At 35.4% G+C, this 23,179-nt stretch overlaps 1 protein-coding gene across 1 annotated transcript in view; it reads right to left on the minus strand.

Annotated features, from left to right (window-relative positions):
* REV3L (REV3 like, DNA directed polymerase zeta catalytic subunit) overlaps nucleotides 1–23,179 on the minus strand; it is a gene marked incomplete at both ends in the record, with an annotated part of 161,978 nt that overhangs the window by 53,213 nt on the left and 85,586 nt on the right. The window contains 5 exons of the mRNA XM_080700388.1: nucleotides 640–832; nucleotides 5,624–5,749; nucleotides 7,167–7,249; nucleotides 13,141–14,057; nucleotides 18,111–22,269. Of these exons, the coding sequence (XP_080556514.1) occupies nucleotides 640–832; nucleotides 5,624–5,749; nucleotides 7,167–7,249; nucleotides 13,141–14,057; nucleotides 18,111–22,269 (5,478 nt within the window). The remainder of the gene's footprint in view (nucleotides 1–639; nucleotides 833–5,623; nucleotides 5,750–7,166; nucleotides 7,250–13,140; nucleotides 14,058–18,110; nucleotides 22,270–23,179) is intronic.

A 23,179-nucleotide genomic window follows, 5' to 3' on the forward strand; every position in this document is an offset into this window, starting at 1 on the left:
ACTATCCAAGCTAGAGATACATAATCTTCATTTGGGTTCTATGTGAACAGTGTTTCATTAAATAATATTTAGAACAAATTTGATATGTAATTAGAAATTTATTAAGATCTTCATATCATACTGGTTCTGAATTTTCTCCTTGCAATGCTAAGGTTCAAACCTAGAACCTCACATATGCTAGGGAAGCACTCTACCACTGAGCTATATCCTAGCCCACTTTTAATTTTCAACAATAATTCAAGTAAGGATAATGAACTTAGAACAAAGATACCATAACTTCCTATCTGCTTCCACCCAACAAACATTTAGAAAGGAAGTCTATTAGCTTTCTGGCACAGAAATTCTCCTGGTTAAAAAGATTCATGTGAGAGTGGACAGGTGTATCAATAATAAAAATAAGCTGGACATGGTGGTGCTTGTCTGTAATCCCAGTACTTGGGAGACTGAGACAGGAGGATCCCAAGTTAAGAGGCCAGCTTCAGCAACTGATAAGACCCTGTTAAAAAAATAAAAAACAAACCAGGGCTGGGGATGTAGTTTAGGTAGAACTGCTAGGTTCAATCCCTAGTTTCACAAACAAAAACCCGAACCAAACCAAATCAATCAACCACCCCCCCCAAAAAAAAAATCCCACAATACCTTGACTAGAGACGGTCTTATCCTTATCAATCACTATCACACCTGTCAGTTCTGTTTTTTCTGTATCTGGTAGTGGGGTGTCAGATGAGATGCAATAGAATAGAGCACAGATTGGGTCGAATTCAGGATCTGGTTCTAAATCTCGTCTAGTTCGAGCATGTAACTCCACACTGATTAGAGTGAGATTTTGTATCTATAAAAGAAATAAAAATGTTTAAATATTATTTGAGAAATACATGTTCAAAGAAGTGTATTTCACTAAGACTCCAAGAAGATATGTAAAATTACAGAAAAAATGGCCATAACAGAAAAAAATCATAATTTCATTCATAGATTAAGTGACGATTTTTACATCTAAGATTAAATTAATTCATTTTTAAGGATATTTGTCTGTGTTATAATTTCCCAATGACAACACTTAAAATTATCTAAGATATATGTAGTCTCTCAATTCTCACAGTTCCTGTCTGAGAACGAGAACTAGTCTAAGTGACTGTCCATTCAAACTAGAGTGTCTCATTTTTTTACTCTTTACACAGTTAACTAACTATAGCTATACCTATAGTTTAAAAGTCTCTCTCTCTCTCTCTCTTTTTTTTTTAAGTGGTACTGGTGTTCCTGGAAGCCCTTCTACCTCAGGGCTACACTCCCAGACCTACTTTATATATTTTTTTAAATTTGGAAACAGGGTCTCTTAAGCCAGTGAGGCTGGCTACGAACCAGCGCAATCCTCCTGTCTATGCCTCCCAAGCGTGGGATTACAAACGTGCGCCACCACACCCGGCTAAGAGTCTCTTTTTTTAAAGTTTCTACTTCTAAATTTGCTACTACTTGAAGGCTACTTAAGACTTGTATACATTAAACAGATTTTTTAAATTGCAGTTTTTCTTGAATAACAGCAACAAAAGAATTGTATGTTGGTACAAGCCAGATTTTTATCCATTGTATATTTTCTTTGGCATGTAAAACAAAAAATTGCTTTTCACTTAATTTCCGTAGGCTTTTAAAAACCCCTCAACTGTAATTCTTAGTTTTCTTTTTAAATTCAAGACAGAGTTGAATGCAGGGGACCTATAGTCTCAGCTACTCAGGAGAGTGAGGTAAAAGAATTGTTTGAGCTCAGGGGTTAGGGAAAAATCTACGCAATACAGTGAAATAAAATATGCAGGCTGAATTACATATTTTACCGTATACGTATACTTGGAAATAAAAAATAGACTACTAGTATAATATTGGTAAGTATTCAGATTATATAAGTTTAATAAAGAATTTATATCAAATTTATATCTTGTATTTACATTGCCTGCAAATGAATGAAAATATATAAATACAAATATCCACAAATCTATTACTTTCCTCAGAAATACATACTATTGCTTTTGCTTAAAGAAAAATGTTATTTAAAAAAATTAAAATCAAGTAAAATGGAAAGCTAAGGAAAAGAACTTTCACATTTAATATTGACTAATTGATTGCTGTGCTGTGAATGGAACTTAGGCCCTCATGTATGCTAGGAGTATACTAGGTAAGCCACTGAGCTCTACATACAGTCCCTGCGAACTTTTACTATATTTCAGGCTTTTATTCTTAATAACAATCAAGCATTAATTTGATAAATACAAAGTTATAAAAGAAAAACATCTCCCCTAAACCTAAACAAAACAAAACAAAAAAACCAATTAGAAAAGAATGAAAACAGGGGAAAACTATGGAAGAGAGTGGGAAGATAATTTCAGGTTACAAGAATCTTGGAGACTAATTTCATTACTAAACCAAACTTCACACTCAAATTGTGCCTTTCTGTTCCTTGATATAAAATGTATTATTAGCCAGGTGTGGTAGCATACGCTTATAATCCTAGTACCTGAGAGGCTGAGATAGGAGGATCGCAGGTTTGCAGCCAGCCTCAGCTACTTAGCGAGGCCCTATACAACTTAGTGAGACTCTGTTTCAAATTAAAGGATAAAAAATAGGGCTGAGAGTGTTGCTTGGAGGTAGAATGCCCCTGGGTTCAATCCCCAGTATACCAAGAAAAAAAAGAATTACTGCACTGTTTGTTTATTTATTTATTTTTGTGGCACTGAAAATTGAACTCAGGGACATCCTACCTCCAAGCTATAATCCCAACCCTGTTTTATTTTTATTCTGATACACCATCTTGCTAGGTTGCGTCTCACTACTTGCTGAGGCTGTTCTCAAACCTGTGATCCTTGGTTTCAGCCTCCCCAATACTGGAATTAAAGGTGTGTGCCACCATGCCTGGCAGTACTGCTGCTCTTAGGAATATATTTTACGTAAATATAGAATAAAAAGATGGCAAAAGAGCCAGGTGTGGTGGCGCACACTTGTAATCCCCATGCTTGGGAGGTGGAGACAGGAGGATCATGCAGGTTCGAAGACAGCTGCACTGGCTTAAGAGACCCTGTTTCCAAATAAAAAAGTATAAAAATAGGTCTGGGAATGTAGCCCGGAGGTAGAAGGGTTTCTAGGAACCCCAGTACCACCAAAAAAAAAAAAAAAAAAAAGATGGCAAAAGAGATTTAATTGTAATGAATATGACTAGGTAAGTAGATGAGAAACAATTCCAAAGTATTGATATGTACAAGTTAGAGATTAGTTCTGGGCAATAGCAAGAAAGCAGGAAATACTATGGACAGAGTTTCCCAGAGAAAGGGAGTATAGCTGATTTGGGGGAGTTATTTCCTGTCCTGACCACCAGGTGGCTATTAAAATGTGTTTTGAGATGAGGAAAGCCTGTGCTAAGAGGAAGTCAGTGACCAACCAAACATCCTAAATGTTTTCAATTTGGTGGAACTGGGGACTGAACCCAGGGGCATTTTACCTCTGAGCTACAACCCCAGACTTTTTTTCTTTCTTTTTTTGAAACAGGGTTTCAGGACTGAGCCTTGAACTTGCAATCATCCTGTCTCAATACTGGGATTATAGGTGTGTGTAATGTCCTAAAAGTTTCTTAACTTCAAGGAACCTATGATTTACACACACATACAACATATGAATTGAAAATTATGATTTTCAAACAGCAAGAGAATAACCAGATGTAACAAGTGTTTTTGCCAAAGTCTTTCAATTTTGCTTTGATAAATACTTTTAACAAAGTATTTAACTTTTAATTTTGATTGTACAGTTGATGAGATATATATTTCTGAGTTTATCCCTAATTTATCTGGGCTTCAGGAGCTAGTACAGGGGCAGGTACAAAAAAGAAACTACATGCATGCTGTTTAATGAAAAAATATACAAATGAATAAATGAGGGAGTGAGCTATGTTCTAGTATCTACTTCAAATAAAAAGTCAAATCACAGCTGGGTATTGTGGTGCAAATCTATAATGTTAATTCCAGTACTTGAGAGGCTGAGACAGGAGGATTGTAGGTTCAAGAACAGCTTCAGCAACCTAGAGAGACTTTCAGGAACCTAGCAAGACCTTGCTTCAAAACAAAAAATAAAATTGGGCTGGGGATATAGCTGAGAGGTAGGATCTCCCTGGGTTCAATCCCCAGTCCCACATGACACACACACACACACACACACACACACACACACACACACACCCCAAATCATAATTTATAGGTGGCTACTAATTCTCTGCCTTAAAAAAAGACATAAAATAACCATATAAGCCAACACTATCTGATAGAAATATAATGAAAGCCACAAATAATGAAAGCCACTTATAATGAAAGAATTAAACTCTGGTTAAAGTTAATCTGAAAACTTTTTCAACTTTATTTATTTATTTATTTATTTATTTCCACTTTATAATACAAGTTGAGAATTCCTTGTATTCCTAAAGAATACTTAGGTCCAAAAGTATCTTGAATTTTGGCATATTTGCATATACATAATGGGACAGCTCAGAGATGGGATCCAAATCTAAATGCAAAATTCATTTGTTTCATATACACCTCATACACCTACCTGGAGGTAATTTCATACAATATTTTTAGTTCATTTTTGCTTTAACTACAAGCCTTCATATAGCTAGGCATTTTTCACTTATGATATCATGTCAGTACTCAAGAAAGTTTCAGGTTTTAGATTTTGGAGTTACCGATGGTCAAATTGTATACCTAAAATATTATCCTTTCAGTATGTAACCAGTATAAAAAACTACTGATGAGTAACTTCATATTCATCTCAATGTGGATGCTAAATTTCTATGCAAATACTTTATATTTAGATTTCAAAAAAATTTACAGTTGAAAAGGTAGTTTTATAAATCCTAACTTTTTCCAAATATTCTTAACAAGTTTTCCAATGAATGACTATCATTTTTTCAAGGTAAATTAAATAAAATTAAAAATTTAGTCTCCCAGCTGTATAGGCTGAATTTTAAGTTCTCAACAGCCACATCGCTAGTGGCTACTACAATGAAAGCACAGACATAAATAATGAAAATATGAGTTCCATCTTATTGATAGTCAGATATGTGCTTTGTTAGAGAGATAAATATACATTTATCTCTCTAACAATAAATGTAAATAGTTTAAATAGTAACAATATGTAAATAGTGACCCATTTACATATTCTTTCTAGTCCATATTATAATTGATGTATATTTTTGAAGACAGTGTCTTAGTCTTTGACATACAGTTTGTAATGTTAAAGTATGTAGGTTAGTTTATAAATTATTGCAATAATGAAGCAAAATACAATTAATATTACATTTCAGATATGTTATAATATCCTAGTATAATACCAAAATAATAAAATATGGATTAACTAATATACAAATCTAGTATTTTAAAACCTTTTCTAATTTTAGCTTCTTAAAAACTAAATTCTGGTTATCAGATTTGTGAGAATTGTGAAACCATAAAGTAGTTTAAGTAACTGATGGATACTTTAAAAGTTTTCTACTTCTATAAACAAAAACAACAAAATAAAGATTAAGGAAAACACAATTTAATAAAATCTAATAGTTAATCACAATGTTTGTGTTCTTACTGTTACACAATTTTACCTCATGTAAAGATTTTGCCTCCTGTAAATTTTGTATGCTGACTTTGAAACCATAAGTATTACTTAAAGATGGTCCATCAATCTGAGAAGTTTCTTTCTTTGGGGTATTCACTGCTGCAAATTGATTCTATTAAAAAAAAAAAAGCCAGAAAAAGATAAATGAGCAATCATTTTCTTTCATTTGACTACTTAATCCACTTAGATAATATGCTTTTTGTGTTTAGTATTAAATGATGCTTATATGATCTCTTTAAACCTAAGAAAAAATTTATTTACATTTTTTATTCTAGCAACTGCATATATGTAGAAATATCTGATAAAATCTGTAAACAAATCATGTATTGACCTCTCGATTTAGAAGCCCCAAATAAGTTTTATAGAGAGCTGATATACCACATGGATATTTATCTTTACCTTTTTTTGAAAAAAAGGCAAACAAAGAATCTATTTGCAACTACAATGGCTCAAGTTTATAAAAGATTTGTATTTTACCCTAATAACACATGTTATATGAAAGATGAATACTATACATAATCTTTAAGTATTTAGAAAAAATAAGATCTATTTCTTAAAATGTTTTCTGCCTTTTAAATCCATTAACCAGGGAGAATTGATGAAGAAAACACTTTCACTAATGTTATGTACATATACAGAATTATCAGGAACCAGTTTCAATATTCTGTATTGATTCTGCAAGGGAAGGGCCTGGGGTGGGAGTCTGGGGGAGGCTCACCAAGTACCATGTGCATGTATATCCCTATCCCTCTGAACTTCATTATGATGTGAGATTATGATGCACCAATAAAAGTATATTTTAAAAATCCATTAACCATTTTCCTAGAATGTTGATTTATACATCAAATTAGTAGTACTTGCTTTTAATATTTGTCTTATAATTCAATAATTTTGTATATGAAGTCTAAGAAGTACAATCTCAGAAGATAAGTACTAAAATATATTTATGAGACTTGGCCAATATGGAAGTGATTTCCATCATATATTTCCAAGGATACACACCTAATGTATATTTTAAAATATAACCATGTACGTTTAAGGTAAGTACTATCATTGGTTTGGTATCTGAATAAAGACATTTATAACTTTTCAATTTCAGTGGCAATGTTGTTTTCCTTTGCTATGTAGTAAATTGAAAAAATTAAGTTATTTGAGAAAAAAGTAATAAACCGAGAAAAAGGATATATTTTTGGTGGGATCAAAAATCACTTACTTGAGCTCTGCTGTCATTGGATTGTTCTGACTTTGCCAGTAATCAGTTAATGTATTTGTATCCTCATAATCCACATTTTGGCTATCATATTCACTTTCTCTGTAATATTTGTATTTACATATAAGAATCTTTTAGATCCCAACAACAAAAATAACTAAAAAAATAGGCAATTTCTTGTTGTCTCAAAGATATGTAAATGATATAAAAATATAAGGAATAATTTTAAAATTGAGACACAAATGATCAATTATCTAACTGATATCTAAAAATAAGATTGGATATACCATTGATCTGTAAATATGTTTAGTATAGTTACCTTCACTTGTGTTGTTAAGAGAACTCTTCTAAGAGTGTCAGTATTACTTCCTTTCTTATTACTCAACTTCTGGGTTTTTGGTTCTGTAGAAAGAAATTTCATTTTTAACTTGCACATCAAAATTACCTACTTGTGTTTTAAAAAATTGTTTGTTTTTCCAAACACGTAAGTGCCATTTGTGAACAGTCCTATAATTCCCCACAGATTTAATGATTTAAAAATGAAACCAATTCAAACCTCTAATCCTCACCAAAATTATTTTTAAAATTTGCATTTTTTTATACAAACACATTTATGTTTTAAATGCTAAGTTTTACACTTCAGTCATTATTCATGAGAATCACTCAATTCATTTACTTACTTATTTATCAAGTATTTATGAGAAGAGGAAAAAATACTCTCTCCTCTCATAGGTTTTAGAAAGAACCAAAAATTCACCATAGATATAGAAAAATAAAATTACAGTAGTCTTTGATCTGTGGATACATTCCAAGATCCCCAGTGGATACTTGAAACCATGAATAGTATTTATTCCAATTTATATTATGTTTTTTTTCTCCACACACACACACACACACCTAGGACAAAGTTTAATTTAAAAGACAGCACAATATGAGATAATAGCAACAGCAGCAAATGAGAACAATTATAACAATATACTATAGGTTTTATGAATGTGGTCTTTTTCTTCCTCAAAATAACTTATTTTACTTTTACCTTCTTATACAAAGGAAGCATTTTATGGTTATTTTTTTGGCATATATTAGTTGCCAACATCACTTTTCTTGTTCTTTGGGACCATTATTAAGAAAAACAAGGATTACTTGAAGACAAACACTGCACAACATGAGTCCTAACGAACATGGCTATTAAATGACTAATAAGGGAAGCACATACAGTATGGATATGCTGGAAAGAGATGAGTCACATCCCAGGAGGAAAAGTGTGAGAGGTTTCACCATGCTACTCAGAATGATATGCAATTTATAATTTAGGAATTATTTGTTTCTATAATTTTCCATTTAATATTTTTGGACCACCATCACTTGTGGGTAAGTGTATTTTCTGAACAAGAAACTGGATAAGGAGGAACTATGGTATAATTAAGATAAGTAAAACAAAGGAAAATACAACTGGAAACTTTAGTTAAAGAGATTAAGTAAGGCTTCTTTGAGCTGAAATCTGAATAGTAGTATTTAACTAGGAATGGATTAGGGATTTTTCCTGATTATCATGCAAAAGAACTAGAAATTGCTAAAAGTAGGTAAGTAGGCTAGTGCAGAAACCAAGCAAGAGATGACAGCTTGGCCTACAGTTGTGGTGGCAGAGGTAGAATGAAATAGATTTGGGTTACTTAGGAGATAAATAAGTGATAGGACTTGGTAATCACAGGGTGTCATAAATAAGTTCTGTTTCTGACTAGTGTAGCTGATTAAGAGATAGTGGGACTATTAGAAAAAGATAACTAAAAGATACGCTGGGTTTCTATATGTGGGCACATATATATGTGTATATGTGGGTTGGTTTGGTGAAGTGGTGGTGAAGGTGTGCAGTGAGATAATGAATTAGCCTAAAAAATATTGATCTTGTGGTACTTTTGAGCATTCAAGAAGAAATGCAAAACAGGCAGCTGGATATAGTTATAAGAATTCTTATAGGTGACTTCCGGGAAGATGGCGACCGAGAAAAGCGGGGCTTAAGAGTCCCGCTAACAACCAATCTCCATTACCACAAATTCAGCGCCTTTCATAGCCAGAAAACACCATCACCAGAGAAACAAAAAAAATCACCAGGCTCCAGAGAGAAAGCGGACTGAGAACAGAGCTCAGAGCCACAGAGGAGATACACCGGCCTCACGCCCGAGGACGCGGCAGCAGCACCATACTGCCTACGGCAGCGGTGAATTCACCGGACTGCTACAGCAAGCCGAGGTGAGCCGCTGCGTAACAGCCAGGATTTTTCAGCGCAGGGAACATCTAAAGCTCCCAGTGGCTGAGTTCAGCACACGCTGCGAGGACTCAGAGTGGAATTCAAAATCAAGAAGAAAAAAGCCAGCCTCACGGCCGAGGGTATAGCAGCAGCGCCATACTGCCACCGGCAGCAGCAGCAGCGAATTCAACGAGTCCACAACAGCTACATCTGCGAACTCAAGAACAGTGAGTCAAATTGCGGGCCACAGAGGAGAAATCACAGTACTGTACTTCCTGGGACTTGACCCAGTGGGGGAGTGGCGGTGGCAGTGATATCACACAATAGGAGAACGTGCAACCTGGCACCCCCCATAGTTTATTTATTTATTTATTATTATTATTATTATTATTATTATTATTATTATTTTTATTTTTTTTTTTTTTGGTGGTACTGGGGTTCCTGGAAGCCCTTCTACCTCCGGACTACACTCCCAGACCTATTTTATATATCTGAAAAAGGGTCTCTTAGGCCAGCGTGGCTGGCTTCGAACCTGCGCGATCCTCCTGTCTCTGCCTCCCAAGCGCGGGGATTACAAGCGTGCGCCACCACGCCTGGCCACCCCCCATAGTTTAAAGCAGCCTCTATCGATTCCCTGGGTCGGAGACTCTGTGATACAACCCAGTAAAGGAGTAGTGGGGTCTGAGATACTACAGACTCGAGATCCAGAGCACCTTAAGTGAAGTCATAGTGACCCAAGGGAAGAACCCAGAGAAGGCACAAACTCCCGAAATCATGGGAAAGAGGAATAACACTGGAGCAATGAATGCCCACAACCCCACAACATCAGAACCCGATAAAACAGAAAATCAGAGATTTCTAGAAGATCAAATAAGGAAAATAACTGTAGAAATAATAGAGGTGCTTCGAAAAGAATTCAGAGAGAGCCAAAAAGAGATAAAGGATGCAATTAATGAAGTAAAGGCCTCAATTCAAAGCGCAAACAACTGATTAGACCACATGGAGAACAGAATCTCGCTCTTAGAAGATGATCATTCCAAAAATGAACGCATAGTTTCTAATCTAGGAAAAAATATCCAACAGCAGGAATCTGACATTGAAGAAATATGGGCCCATTTTAAGAGAGCTAACCTAAGAATAATTGGAATAGAGGAGGGAAAAGAAAGTGATACCAAAGGGATCAACAATATCTTCAAGGAAGTAATAGCAGAAAATTTTCCAAACATAGAGCAAGAGGTTGATACACAGATCCAGGAAACTTACAGAACTCCCTTTAGACAGGATCGGAGAAGAGGATCCCCACGCCACATAATTGTCAAAATGACCAATGTGGAAGCCAAGCAGAGAATCTTAAAGGCAACAAAAACAAAGGGCCAAGTGACATTCAGAGGCAAACCAATTAGAATCACTCCAGACTTCCCAAACCAAGTCATGAGAGCCAGAAGGGCTTGGAGTAACATATTCCAAACTCTGAAAGAAAACAACTTCCAGCCAAAAATTTCCTACCCAGCAAAACTTTCTATCAAATTAGATGGAAAAATAAGAAGCTTCCATGACAAACAGAAACTGAAGGAATTTGTGTCTTCAAAACCAGCGCTAGAGAAAATATTCAAAGAGATTAACTACAAAGAAGAAATAGGTAACACACACCAGAACCAGAGAAACAAGATTTTCCATCCAACAGACAACTAAGAATGGTTATCTGTGGAGATTCATTATTTATGTTAGTCTTTTACCTATCTCTAAAGGGTATTGTTTGCCTTTATTGTTGTTAATTTTTAGGATTTCTAGTTGAAATATTAATATACCTTCAGATATAGCATTTGGAAATATTTTATCCCATTCTATTAGTAACTGTTAACTCTGTTTACATTGTCTTTGGATATACAATATTTTTTTTTTATTTTTTAGGGAGTTTGTATACTCTTCTGTTGCCTGTGCCATTGAAATCATATCCAAGAAATCACTGCCAATTTCAATGTTGTGAGGTTTTATGACCCAGATTTTCTTCTAAAAGTTTTTAGTCTTAAGATTTATATTTAGGTCTTTTATCTATTTTTGAGTTAATACTTGTATATGGGATTAGGTAAGGGTCCAATTTTATTCTTTTCCATGTAATTATTATTTTTCAACAATATTTAGTTAAAAGATTATTATTTCCACCACCAAATGTTCATGGAAACCTTGTCAAAAATAACTTGATAATATAGGGAAGAATTTAGCTCTAGGCTTGTATTTAACTCCAATGGTTTATATATCTGCCTTTAGAATAGTACTACACTGTTTCAATTATTGTAGCTTTATATGGTTTGAAATCAGAAAATATATATCGTCTAGCTTTGTTCTTTTTAAAGATCGTTTTGGGTATCTAGAGTCCATATTCCATATTAGGATAGATTTTTTTTCTGAAAAATAAATATATAAATATATGATAGTTTCACCTAAAAAAAATAGAAAAAAAAATATTCTCTGGTAAGAAAGAAAGCAAAAAGAAATATTGTAATGTTATCTTTAAGTCATCAAAAGCTTGGTATCAGACAAATGAAACTGTTATGTGAGATTATCATTTTTAATTTTGGATAAATTGCTATAATACTAGATGTCAACCACTAAGCCAAGCATAGGAAGGAGGGATGGGGAGGGAATGGGGTGGGGATCGGGTGGGGGCTGACTGGGCGATGTGTGCATGTATGTCTACAAAAATTTGTATCCCACTATGATGTATGAATACAGTGCACCAATTAAAAAAAAAGAATTCTTATAGTTAACTACAATATAAATTTGGAAATATAAATCTGGAAATATAAATTTCTAAGTTGTGTGTATTAATCCTGCAGACAGGAACTAGACCATTTAGAGAAATGTGGAGTTAAGGTTTAAATTCAAGCTATAATAAACTCCAACATTTATTTATTTATTTTGGTACTGAGGACTGAATCCAGGGGCATTCGACCTCCAAGTTACACCCCTATCCCTATTTTTTATTCTTTATTTTGAAACAAGGTCTTACCAAGATGCAGAAAGCATCACAAAGTAGCTGAGACAGGCTGAGAACCTACAATTCTCCTATCTCAACCTCCCATGTACTGGGATATAAGTGTGCACTACCACGCCCAGCTCTGAACTCCGACATTTAGATATTTTAGAACAGTAAGTGTCAAAGGAAAGCAACAAGAAGGAAGAAACAGAAGTAGGAAGAAAACCAAGGAGAGAAGAAACTTCAATTAGGAAAATGTGGTCAACAGGACACTGATTTCCTATAGGCATGTGATAAGAACACTGAAATACATCCATTGGTTTTAGCTATAAAGTTTACTGAGAATCTTTATAAAAGCTGTAACAATGAGATGAAAGCAGAATTTAGAGTGGGTTGATAATCAATAGAGAAATATAGAGCTATCTAGAGAAATCTTGTAGAAAATTTGGCTTTGAAGGGAAGAAATAGACTCTGGCTAGAAGTAAAAGGTCAAAGGAACCTCTTTGTTTCTATTTAAAAAAGAGGTTTGGGCATGTATAAAAAAAGCAAACGGGGAAAACCAAGTTGGGAAGAAGGTAAGGTTTCTGAGAAGGCTCATGTATTTTAGCTAGAAGGTAGGAAGATAGCATGGAAGCAGATTTAATAGAAAGATGAAAAGGTCCATGTTATGACTTACTTTGGAAGACATAATAATATAAATCTACTTGCTGAGCTCTGACTTAAAAAGTTCTGATGTTGCCGGGCGTGGTGGCACACGCTTGTAATCTCTGTGCTTGGGAGGCGGAGACAGGAGGATCGCGCTGGTTCGGGGCCAGCTTCGCTGGCTTAAGAGACCCTGTTTCCAAATAAAAATATAAAAACAGGTCTGGGAGTGTAGCCCGGACGTAGAAGGGCTTCCAGGAACCCCAGTACCACCACCACCACCAAAAAAAAAAAAAAAAAAATATATATATATATATATATATACACACACACACACACATACACATATATAAAAAGAAGTTCTGATGTTGTTTTTTGCTTCTATCTTTGAAAAAAACATTTTGGAGCCTTTCCAAATACACTTACCTGTTGATAAAGGACTAAGGCAAGTTGCTTCAGGAAGCCTTTCCAGAAGTTTTCTCTGTATAATTGGTGTACTATGAAGGCAAAGTGATTCATATTTCCCAGTTCTTGCCCTAACATTAATTGGAGAGATCACCAGAGGCTCCTGAGGCTCACTGCAGGGGCTTTTCTGTATACTGTCATGTATTGGCTTTAAGAAGTTGTCAACAGCTAGGGAATGCAAATCCTCTACTGGTGATGAGGGTCTATCATCTCCATTTAATGTTTTGGAATCTGGAGATGTTGCCTGTTGCCAAGGGGGAATTACTGGAGAATCAGGAGGGCTGTAACTAACATAATAGTTATCATCATCATCATCTTCATTTTTCTCAGGATCATTTGCAGAGGCAACTGATAGCAGTGACTGACTTTCACTTGCAGTTCGACTGCATCCTGTGGTTGGTGCTTTTAAAGCAATCTGAGAATTATCAACATCTTCCTTGGTATGTGCTGTAGTAGACAGTACATGTGAGTTTGTATCCATTTGTGGAGGCACTACAGGTTCGTCATCTGGATCAATTGAAGGGTTAAAGTTCTCAACAGATTTTATGATTCCAGTTGGGTCAGTTTTAGGCAGTTTCTTAGAACGTTCATATTCTTCTTTGGCTTGAAGCCATGCTTGAACCAGTTGTCGACTTGGCGCACATTTGCAAGGCATAATCACAATTTTTTTATCTTCAATCATTTTATGACTATTATTCAATACTTTATTGACAATTGCTTGGCCATTACAAAGTGGTGATCCTGGCTTTGGATTTTGAGTCATTGCTGAGAATGCTGTTTTCCACAGACGGAGTCCTTCCAAGGAAAAGTCCCCCTCAAATTCAGCCAGATCATTTGGAAGTCGAGTTTCTACCATAAGAAGTCGTCCACCAATCTCTCTATAAACAACATATTTTAGAACAAATGTTTTAAAGAGCAATTACCAAAATTTTAAATTTTTAATCAAAAAGATTTTTTCAAGGCCCTTTTGGAGTCTTAAATATACCTATCCCTTTTTTTTTCCCATCCAACTCTCTCCCCTTTTTTAGGCAGGAATACTACTCTGTATTTAGTCCCAATATGCTTTTTCTCACAAGTACATGACTTTCAAATTCATTTCCTTTGGAAGGTATCATCAGTACAATAGAACATATTGTTTTTGTTTTGTTTTAGTGCCCTAGGAAACCTGTTTACTTCAAGGAGATGGCACAAGCTCATCAGATTCCTTACCTCAACTAATCTTAAGCAACTGTCACAACATATAGATTAAAACAATGGAGTAATTTATCACTCAGTCTATTCCCTGGATTTTATCTATGTCCACTAATACCTATAATAGTTTAGCAAAGCCAGTCAATTCAAACACATCATAAGATCCCTCAAATCAATCGTTAAAAAAGAATTACACACTAGCAGTATAGCTCAGTGGTAGAATGTGCACTTAGAATTATTGTTAGCAGGGCTGGATGCAGTGGTACATGCTTGTAATCTCAGTACCTGGGAAGATGAGACATTAGCATCACAGTAAAGGCCAGCCATGGCAACTTAGCGATACCCTGTTTAAAAAAATAAAATATGGCTGGGGGTGTAACTCAGAGGTAGAATCCTCCTGGCTTCAATACTCAGTAGCACGTGTGTGCTCTTACATATGCGTGGACACACACACACTTATTGTTGCTGTTGAAAAAAGTCAGTGTATGTATCATGTGACCATATCCAACTAACACCGATACAGAGATCATAATGAAGTCGAGAATAAACCATTTGTGAGGTATGGCGAATTCACTTTTTAAAAAAATAGAGTATTATTCCTGCCTAAAAAAGGAGAGAAGGTTGGATGGGAAAAAAGGGAAGGACATGTGTAAAACTCAGCAGCATGGTAAAATTTTACAATATATATCAAGAACTTTAAGCAATCCTATTTAGGGCTTTAAGGAAAAACTCCAAAATACAAGAAATCCTTTATAAAAATGGATACTAATCACATAATTTTTTTTTTCCAGTACTAGGGATTGAACCTTGGGGCATTCTACCTCCAAGTTATACCCCCAGCCCTATTTTTTATTCTGAGGCTGGCTGAGAACCCTGCGATCCTCCTGTCTCCGCCTCCCAAGTATTGGGGTTACAAGTGTGAACTACTACATCCAATTAATCACATGATTTATATATTTTGGCAAAACAAGAAATACCCTTTCTGTCCAATAATATACATTTGATAGACTACCAGGGAGTTGTTAAATGGTGCCTCAAGAAAATCATAAATTTGAATATAGTACTGTGACTACAATAAGATCATATTTTATAAATATTAAAAAAACTAAAAACTATATATTTGAGAAATAAGAAAGCACATCAAAATATTATAGTGGTCATCACTAAGAGAAATGGTGTGACTTATTTATTATATTTCCTACATTTTTTATACTGAATATGTAGATTTTTATTTATTTTATTGGTAGGACAAGTGTCAAAGTTGGACAATAACAATACAAAATTAAAAAATTTCACATGGCAAGTTTGGTAATGAAAAAATAGCTTGACTGAAACATATAGCACAGTCACTATGGATTAAGTCAGAGCCCCCAAAATAATGGAAACTGATATCTAAGGAACAATATTCAAACATTTTAGAAGTGAAATAAGGACAGAGTCTCATGTAAGTACTAAGTAAAACTGTTAGGAAGAGGAGGCATGTTTCTGCCCTAACTTCAAGTCATCAGAAGAGGGAAAGAAACTTTCTCTATATTTCTGATCTTTTTCTTTTGTTTTTTTAATGCTGGGGATTGAATGCACGGCCTTGCATATGCTAGGCAAGAGCTCTACCACTATGTTCCCAGTCTTTATCCCTTTTTTAAATGACACCCTATAAGAATTATTGCTAATTTGCTAAGTAAAAGCTGGCATTCATCGTGTCTTTAATTAAAAAAAAAAAGGCTTAAAGCAGTTTTATGTTCAAAATGGAATTGAAAGGAACATACAGTAAGTTTCCATTATCTTCCCTGCACCATTATCAGAGTGGTAAATGTGTTAAGACTGATACACTGACACATCATATCAATTGAAGTATATAGTTTACATATGGCTTCTTTCTTGGCCTTGTATATTCTATGGGCTGGACAAATATATAATAATACATATCCACAGTGTGTATATGTATATGTTACTAAAAGTCAATGCATATAATAGCGATCTGCTTTTAGCACTGTCCATTTTCCTCTGCTTCTGACTAGATGGTTGAAATGAACTGAAAATGGTTGAATATATGGGATTATAGCTAACTGGGGCAGGATCAAAAACTATCATTTAAACCTCCTGAATTAAGTCATGTTCTCCAAATTAACTCTTATCAGATATGCCCTAACTTGGTGATGAAGGTAGTATAGGCGATTCCATTTTGCTACTTGTTCTTATATACATTCTTTACCTATCATTTCCTAAGTGAGATCAGCTAGTCTCAAAAAGTCAAAAGTTGTATATTTTCTCTCATATGTGGAAGATAGAAAACAAAAGGGACCTCAGGTAAATGAGGAGAGGATCAGTAGAATAGCAGAAAAGGGTTGGGAAAAGAGAGGAAAAAAGGAAAACTGATGAAGAAAGCAGTTTAAATAATGCTAGGGCTATCTATGAAGGCACCCCTACCAATCTCGCTGACATGTATGGGTTGAGGGAGTGGGGTGAGATCCAGAGGAAAACATACCAAGTTGTCTGTCAAGTTATCACTTGAACCTCACGAAAATGTGCAATTATAGCACACTAATAAAAGTACATAGAGAACCAAAGTCTATTTCGATCCATAATATATAAACAAACAACACTAATAATAAAACTGAAAACCATGTGAAAAGTAGTTTATAACAGAAACAACTTAAAATAATCTTTATTTAATATTCTAAGAGTACTAACACAGTACATATGCTTATTGCTTGGTTTGGATCTTGAGTGTGGCCCAAAGGCCCATGAGTTAGAGGCTTGGTCCTCAGGTTGGCATTATTGGGAGATAGTAGAAACTTTGAGAGGTAAGGCTAAGTGGGAGGTCTTTAAGTCAGTGGGCGAATGTGCTTTGATGGGGACTGTGGGATGCTAGGTTTTCCTCTTTTGCTTCCTGGCCATAACGTAAGCCAGAGCTGTTCTGCCACATGCTCCTGCCATAATATCATGCTGTGACATAGGCCCAAGGCAATAGTGCCAACCACTTAGGCACTGGAACCTCTGCAACTGTGACCCCAAAACAGTCTTTTTCTAAGTTGATTATCTCAGGTATTTATTACAGTGACAAAGCTAACAATCATTTCTAACACCTTTTAAAAAAGAAAGTTCTTTTCAAAAAGTTTAACATTTAAAAGAAAACATTTAAAAAATGATCACTGTGTAGTATAGGTGAATGGTAGAATGCTTGTATAGTATGGGTGAGGCCCTGAGTTTCAAATCCTAACAGCTGGGTGGGGAGGAAAGAAAACATCTGTGTAATGCTTTTAAAATATTATAGCATACTTTTTCTTTTTTGAGGTGTTTGGGATTGAACACAGGAATATTCTACATTTGAGCTATACCTCTAACCCTTTTAATTTTAAAACAGGGTCTAAGCTGCTGAGTCTGGCCTCAAACCTGTGATATTCCTAACTTAGCTTTCCAACTACTGGGATTACAGGCATGTGCCACCATACCTGGCATGGCATACTTAATTTTGAAGCATGTTATAGTGAGCTTCTACTCTTCTAATCCTTAATGAAGGTAAAGTATTACAGTAGAGCCAGTTCAATCACCTTAAATATATTTTTCTAAGTGTAACTATCTAGTTAATTTGTGAATTTTCTTAGTATGTCTATGATTTTGAATAGTTGTCACAATGATACAAATACAATACCACACACAAAAACTAGCAATCAGGTATCAAGTATTATATACACAATAATTTTTCAAAACAATCCAAGAGGGGTGATAATTCTAATTACCTGGGCTTTTCTGGTACATCAGAAGGATTACTGCAAAATGGTTCCTGGTAAATAGTTTCTGAAAGGTCATGATCCAACAAAGTTGCCACAATTTCTTCCCTACTTGGTGGAGACATAAGTGGTTTTAGAATGTGAGCAGTTCGAGGGGTAAAACTGCCATTTTTAGATTGTAAGGGAGAACTGGTAGACCTTGGTGAACTATCAGGAGTTGGTGTCAACATATCATTGTTTCTTGAAACATACAATTCTAAATCTTCAGAGGCTGCATCCACAAGTTCGCCATCAGGGGAGGAGAGTATTGTAGTAAAAGAGGTATTAACTGATTCAAGAGACTGTTCCATTTCTTTTCTAGTGTGACTTTGAATCCAGTTTGAATTGCTTGGCTGTGGTAGGCTAAGAAACACTTCTTTGCTTACTGAATTCCTATTCAATCTGGATTTTTCGTTTAGACAGTCCTCTGCTTTCTGAACACAGAAAGAATCCATTATAGAATTAGATCGAGTTGTAAGAGGATGAAAACTATTTTTCCATTGGTTGTGGCGATGATTCTCATTGTTATCCATGGATGATTTCTCAAATAGTTCAGGACTTAAACTAGATCTAATCCATGAGGTTGAATCTGAGGCATGATGCTTATCTTCATCACACTTCTGGTTGTCATGACTTAAAAACTCGGTTTTTTCTATAGTTTGTCCTGGAAAAAGATCCTGAACAGCATCACTTAAAAACTTCTGAGGCAAATTTTGATCAGCAGGGACAAACTGACTTCCAGAATAAAAACTGCAAAATCCAGTCTGACCTATTGAGTTAATATCAAAATTATAACTATGTTCAGGAGACAAGCTATCTTCAAGTGAGTAACAACTTTCAAAACCTGGATCTGAAAAAAAGATAGGACTATCATCTGATAGAGAATTATCTAACTGGCCACAGTTTTGTAAATTTACAGAGTCTACTTTTAGAACTTTGGGATTTTTTTCTTTAGGTTTTGTACTTCTGGGAGTTCGAGGTTTTCTTGGAGATGTTGCTGATCTTGTCCGCTTATTTGCTTTATGTTCAAGGGAACCACAAATATTTTTGTTTGGTTGTTGTTTATTTGATAATGGATCTTGCGCAGTACTTGCATTTTGTGCTTTCTGTTGTCTTTTTTGTAACAATTCTTTTAGAACTGCCAGTCCAGACTGCCCTTCCCCAAATGCTGAAGGTGTTGACACATTTTGATTTTTACACTGAGAAAGTGCTTTGGTTTGTGAAATTGCTTCTGACAATGACCTTTGTTTTACCCTTTCAGGTTTAAAATTTGACATATCTAAAATAAAGCCCCCCCTCTGCTTCTGCTCCCATGCTATTTGTTTGATCGGATTTCTCAGAGAAGTTACAAAGCAATTATTAAGCAGCTGGCTTTCCTCTGAGGCCACATTTCCTGAAGAACAAGTTTCACTGTGCTTTGATTGCTCTGCTGTACACACAGTCTGCTGCTGACTGTCTTTGCAATGCAAAAAATTTGGGGCAAAGACCTGGTCTGGTTTTGATTCTAGAGAATTACGACATTCATTTAACTTTCCAATGGATGTCAGATAGTTTTTTTGTATATTTGTATTCTCTTCTGTCTTTGGAGGCATTATACCTGAAGATATCTGTGTACTCTGTGCTACCTGAGACAAATGATTGGAAAGGTCAAATATATTTTTTTGAATCAAGGCTGATTCCTTTAGAGTAAACATAGAACTTTGATTATGAGACCTCTGAATATTAATTTTTGAGATTCCAGGTCCTACGGGACTACAAACTGATGGATGCAAATCATCTCGTGAACTGGGGAATGTTTGCAAATCTAGAGACTTCTTGCTTTCTAAGAAAGCAGAAAAGGAGCCAGGTAACTTCTGTTGTGCATTGACTGAAGTGTGTGGGGGAGCAGGAAGGGGATGATCTGCAGCAGAGCCTGTCAATGACATTTCTTTCTGTTTAAAAAGTCCTGGAGGGTCCCCAGAACTATTTGTGAGATCAGACACATTCTGGTGCTTCAGTACAAACCTAACTTCAGCACCAGATTGAGTTTTAATTTTTTCATCCTTAAGTGTTATGTGCTTTCTTGATATACCTTTCTCATTTGTTTTTTGTTTCTGTTTTGCTCTTGGTTTCTTTTTCCCATCATCTACTGGTTTATTTGTTTGATTTCGTTTGTTCCTTTTTTTAGTAACTACAGAAGAATTAACAAGCTTTGCTTTTGATTTCTTAACCTGCGCTCTTGCACGACTGTTTTTACCCACACGAGAATTAACAGTCTTATTATTATATGTAGTAGGACCCTTAAAAAGCATTGTTTCTTTTTCTGCAGCAGCCATAATTTCTTCAGCTCTTGGATCTGTGGGAGACCAGCAGCGAGGTGGAGAAGAATTGATAGGACTTGTGCTTCTCTCAGAAAGAAAACCTAGTTTAGACATAACATCACTATAATTCAAGTCACAGTCTTCGGTTTCAGCATTGTAAGATGGTGAAGGAGGAGAAAGAATAGCATGTGAGCGTTTTTTCCTGAAAGACAAAGTTCTTTTAATATTTTCACTATCTGTCCTTTGTTGTTTACTAATTTTTTTCTTAGCAGACTTATGTTTGGACTTTCTTCTGTGACTTTTCTTTGGTGTTAATGGATAAATGGGATATTTGGTTGCAGGAGAGTCAGGAACTTTTGGCCAAAAGTCCTTCAAAGGTGCAAGCTTCTTGTATAGTTCCATTTTTTCCTCTGTTAATATTACTTGTTTTTCTTTAGAGTCTATTTTTCCTAGTTTCACAAGCATATTTTTTCTCCCTCTAAATCTATTAATAATAATATACTTTATGATGACAGGAGGCAGCTTTTTAGACATTTTTCTTCGTTTTCGAGATTTGAGAGTTCCATCTAAACTTTCACCAATTTCCATAGGATGAGGTAGGCTAATTTTTGAGTTGTGTGTTCCAAAACTTGACTCACTATCTTCAGTTTCATAGTTTACCTTGCGTTTGGCTCTAAGTGTGTATTTATTTCCATATAATCCAAAGGACTGCTCAGTTTCTAAAGATCCATCTCCAAAGTGACAGTCTATAAAATTGTCTGTAGGTGTTTTGTTTTCAAAAGCACCACGTGATTTAATTAAATCACCAGACAATACATTATCCTTCTCAGGATTACTATTATAAGAATTATTTTGTACACAACCATCTTTTGTGGAAACAGACTCGCTACTTTTGGGAGAAGTCTCCTGATGACCTGCAAGTTTCTTTTTATTTAATTTTAACCGGGATGGTTTATTGCCAGGCTGTAGTTTATATGTGACAGGAGATAGTTTCTGTGGTCTAGTGAGACAATTAGAAAGAACAACACTGGGAAAAAACATGTAATGTGCTGCTTGCTGGCTGAGACTTGGCTTTTCTGTTTTATGTTCTTGAAATTCTTCATATCTGATTTTAAGTTTATTTAACCCACTCTCATCAGCAATGCTATCAAGAGAATGTGCCATAGTTCTATTTTCCCCTGAGCATGACAGCAATTCACAATTTTCAGTTAATGATGAAGGGAATAAACTATTCAGAGCTGTGCTGTTTCCTTTTTCATTTCCTTCAGAGGATAATTTATTTTTTGAATGACTTAAATCCGAAAAGTTGAAAGAGTTTTTACCCAATGTATTCTCGCTAGTGTGACGGTTCACATGTATAAAAGGAGCATCCTTTTCAATCTTTCTAATGTTTGTATACTTTCTACTTGGTACTTGTCTTGTAACAGATGGAATATCTTCTTCGTAATCAAAAATACTACTTTCACAGGAAGATACAGGGAGGACATCTTTCTTGCTACTTTCTTTGTGAGAACTTTCTGAATGAATAGAACTGCTTATAGATCCAGGGTATTTCACAGAGTAAGTGCTTTCATTTGTAAAAGAAGTGACTGAATTATCTAGACCTTTTTCTGTGTTATTTGGCTGTGAAAGGTCTTCAGTTAAATCTTCTTTGTTCAAAACATGTGAAGAAAGGGCACTTGTGTGTTTACACTGAAAGGTTATCTTAGCAGAAGATGGGGGTTCTAATGTAGCAGCATCTTTGTGAAAGATGGAGGGTTTTACTGATAGCTTGCTTGTTGCAATCATTGAAGAGTGGGTTCTAGAATTTTCATTGTTCAATGGATTGTCTGGAATGAGAGAAAAAGAATTTCATTTCCACTCTTAATTTTTGAAATACTTTCCCATTTCAAGATACTATCACCAGGGAGGAAATTATTTGAGCCAGATGTAGTGATGGGTGTCTGTAATCCCAGCAACTTGGTAGGCTGAGGCAGAAGAAACCCAATTTACAGGCTAGCCTGGGCAACTTTGCGAGACCCTGTTTCAAAATCAAAAATAAAAAGATATGGGGATGTAGCTACACAGCAGAGTGTCCCTAGGTTCTATCCCAAGTATCACAAAGTTAATAGAAAAAAAAAATATATATATATGCATATATAGTTAAATTTGTATTTTGTGTGTGTTGGGGGTGGGGGGCCCAGGCACTGGGTATTGAAACCAGAGGCATTCTACTTCCAAGCTATATGCTCAGACTTATTTTATTTCTTATTTGGAAAGAGCATCTCATTAGGTCACTGAGAGCTTTGCTAAGTTTTCAAGGTTGGCTTTGAACTTGTGATCCTCCTGTCTCACAGCCTCCTAAGTACTGGGATTAAAAGCGTGTGTTACCACGCCCAGCTAAATTTGTATTTTTAAAATGGTTATTTCAAGTTGGGCGTCGTGGTGCACACTTGTAATCCCAGCATTTTGGAGGCTGAGACAGGAGGATCGCAGTTTGCAGCCAGCCTCAGCTACTTAGTGAGGCCCTTTGCAACTCAGCGAGACCCTGTTTCAAAATAAAGAATAAAAAATTGGGCTGGGGATATAGCTTGGGCTGGGGATATAGCTTGGAGGCATTTGCCCCTGGGTTCCACCCCCAGTACCACAAAAAAAAAAAAAAAAAGATATTTTAACTAAAAATTCACTCCTAAAATTAAGATAACTCAATCTAAACAATCAAGAGTTGGTTAAAATTATTATTAGTCATTATTTTAAACA

The sequence above is a fragment of the Muscardinus avellanarius genome (assembly GCF_963383645.1).
Source record: "Muscardinus avellanarius genome assembly, chromosome: 8".
In the NCBI taxonomy this organism is placed as follows: Eukaryota; Metazoa; Chordata; class Mammalia; order Rodentia; family Gliridae; genus Muscardinus; species Muscardinus avellanarius.